At 65.9% G+C, this 1,997-nt stretch overlaps 1 protein-coding gene across 1 annotated transcript in view; it reads right to left on the bottom strand.

The window, feature by feature from the left end:
• Nucleotides 1-1,997, bottom strand: part of PRKCZ (protein kinase C zeta) — a gene marked incomplete at its 5' end in the record, with an annotated part of 67,508 nt that overhangs the window by 801 nt on the left and 64,710 nt on the right. Inside the window, 3 exons of the mRNA XM_015569687.1 lie at nt 135-214; nt 545-664; nt 1,859-1,964. Coding sequence (XP_015425173.1) covers nt 135-214; nt 545-664; nt 1,859-1,964 — 306 coding nt within the window. The remainder of the gene's footprint in view (nt 1-134; nt 215-544; nt 665-1,858; nt 1,965-1,997) is intronic.

Below are 1,997 nucleotides of genomic sequence, written 5' to 3'. Positions count from 1 at the left end.
CAAGCTGGACTAGGAGGCAGCTCCCACCCGCCAGGCACCCAGAGCCCCGGGAGTGACCGAGCCGGTAATGGAGCTCGGCCCCGAAGGGCGCAGGACCCCGGGTGGTGGCGGCGGCGTTCCGGCTGCGAGTGTACCTTGTTCAAGAACCCCTTCAGGACGTGGGAGGCCTTGACCGAGAGGAACCGGGGGATGCGGATGGGCTTCTCCAGGATCACTGCGGAGGGGTCATGGTGAGAGGCCGCGTCCCCGCCAGCCCCCGCCTGCTGGGCCCGCAGTGAGGGAGCCCCGGGCAGGGCCCTGGGACCTTCCGACAGCCCAGCAGGGTCTGCCACCCACAGACCCGCACCCATGGCTGAAGGTGTTCATCCCGGATGAACCAGTGTCCCTGGGCCCTTCCGCACTCGGCCACCAGAGGGCAATGCGGGGACAACCCAGGCCGGGCGCAGGGGCAGGTGCCCTGGGTGGCAGGGAGCCCTAGGGTGGCTGGAAGGGGCAGCCCCCGCCCCCACCGGGTCTGAGAACGGGGACCCTCCAGCCCCCTCACCTTGGAACAGGTAGTCCTCCGTGTTCATGTCGGGGTTGTCGGTGATGATGTCGAAGGGGGAGCGCCCAGCCATCATCTCGAACATCAGGACGCCCAGCGCCCACCAGTCCACGCTGAACCCTGGGGGCACAGGCCCATCAGCCCGGGGGCCGTCTCGGGTGTAACGTGTCCGACTCCCGCGCCCGCGTCCGGGGGCCAGTCTTTCCTGCTCGCAGCGCTGCTCACCGCAAGGCCGGGAACCCCGACCTGGCTCTGCCCTGGAGTCTGGGCTTTCACCTGGCCTTGCAATCCACCCTTGACCTCCACCCACACACCCCACGCTGCTCCCCCCCGCACACACACATCCAGCTGAGCCGATGGGTGGGACAGCAGTGCTCTCTCGTTCCTGCTCGTCCGAATGGCCCCCTCTCTACGACACTTGCTACAGGTTTTCTACGCTCACTGTTTTGGCTTCATGGTGGAGCACAGCTGACCTGCAGAACGTCTGGGGGGGGGGTAGGCAGCCCACTGCAGGCTTGGGGGGTCTCTCCCTGGGGCCAGCGACCTGCCTCCTCTGGCTGTGACGTCAGGGTAGCGGCCCCAGCGCTGCCCACCCTGCCCGCCCCCTTCCAACGACAGAGAAACGGTTTAGGCATGTGTGACGGCACATCTGGGAGCCGCGTGGTTGAAATGACGGCCCAGGCCCTGACTGGTGTGGCTCAATGGATAGAGCGCCAGCCTGTGGACTGAAAGGTCCGGGGTTTGATTCCCGTCAAGGGCACGTGCTGCAGGAGGCAGCCGATCAATGATTCTCATCGTTGATATTTCTATCTTTCTCTCCCTCTCCCTTCCTCTCTGAAATCAATGAACACATATAAAAAAATTTAGGAAAAAAAATAAAGAAAATGCCGGCCCAGGTCCCACCATCTCCTGTCTGCTCCCCGGAGGGGGACGGGTGGAGGCGGGCACAGATCTTCGGAGAGGGCAGGTTCCTGCATCGCCCTGGCGGTACCCCTGCCTCAGGGCGCTGTCTGGCTCTGCCAGCCTCTCCCTCCTCCCAGCCCTCAGGGCTCGTCCTTACGAGGCCTCCTGCCCAGGGCCCTCCTCCGGGGACACTCGGGCCAACACCTGAGGCCACGGAGGGGGCTGCGGGGCTCAAACAGGGCAGAGGCCAGAGGGCGGCCGGGGCTGGGCACAAGGTAGGGGCGAGCGTTTCAGCTGTAACCTGGTCAGTGAGCCTCTTGGCGCTGGGCCAGGCCCCGCCCTCCCTCTCTGCCCTGTGACCACGTCCCCAAGAGGGGCTTCTGGAGGTCCCCCCCCCCCACCCGTGCTCACCGTACTCCTCTCCACGCAGGATTTCCGGGGCGATGTAATTGGGGGTCCCGCAGAACGTGCTGGTGGTGTCCCCGGGGCCCAGGCCTTCCTGTGGGGACAGAGGTGGTTACCAGGAGGGAGTCGACCGGCTGTCGATGCG

The sequence above is a fragment of the Myotis davidii genome, unplaced genomic scaffold, assembly GCF_000327345.1.
Source record: "Myotis davidii unplaced genomic scaffold, ASM32734v1 scaffold586, whole genome shotgun sequence".
NCBI lineage: Eukaryota > Metazoa > Chordata > Mammalia > Chiroptera > Vespertilionidae > Myotis > Myotis davidii.
Note: the sequence above shows the minus strand (reverse complement) of the source record. Positions and strands in the feature narration are given on the sequence as shown.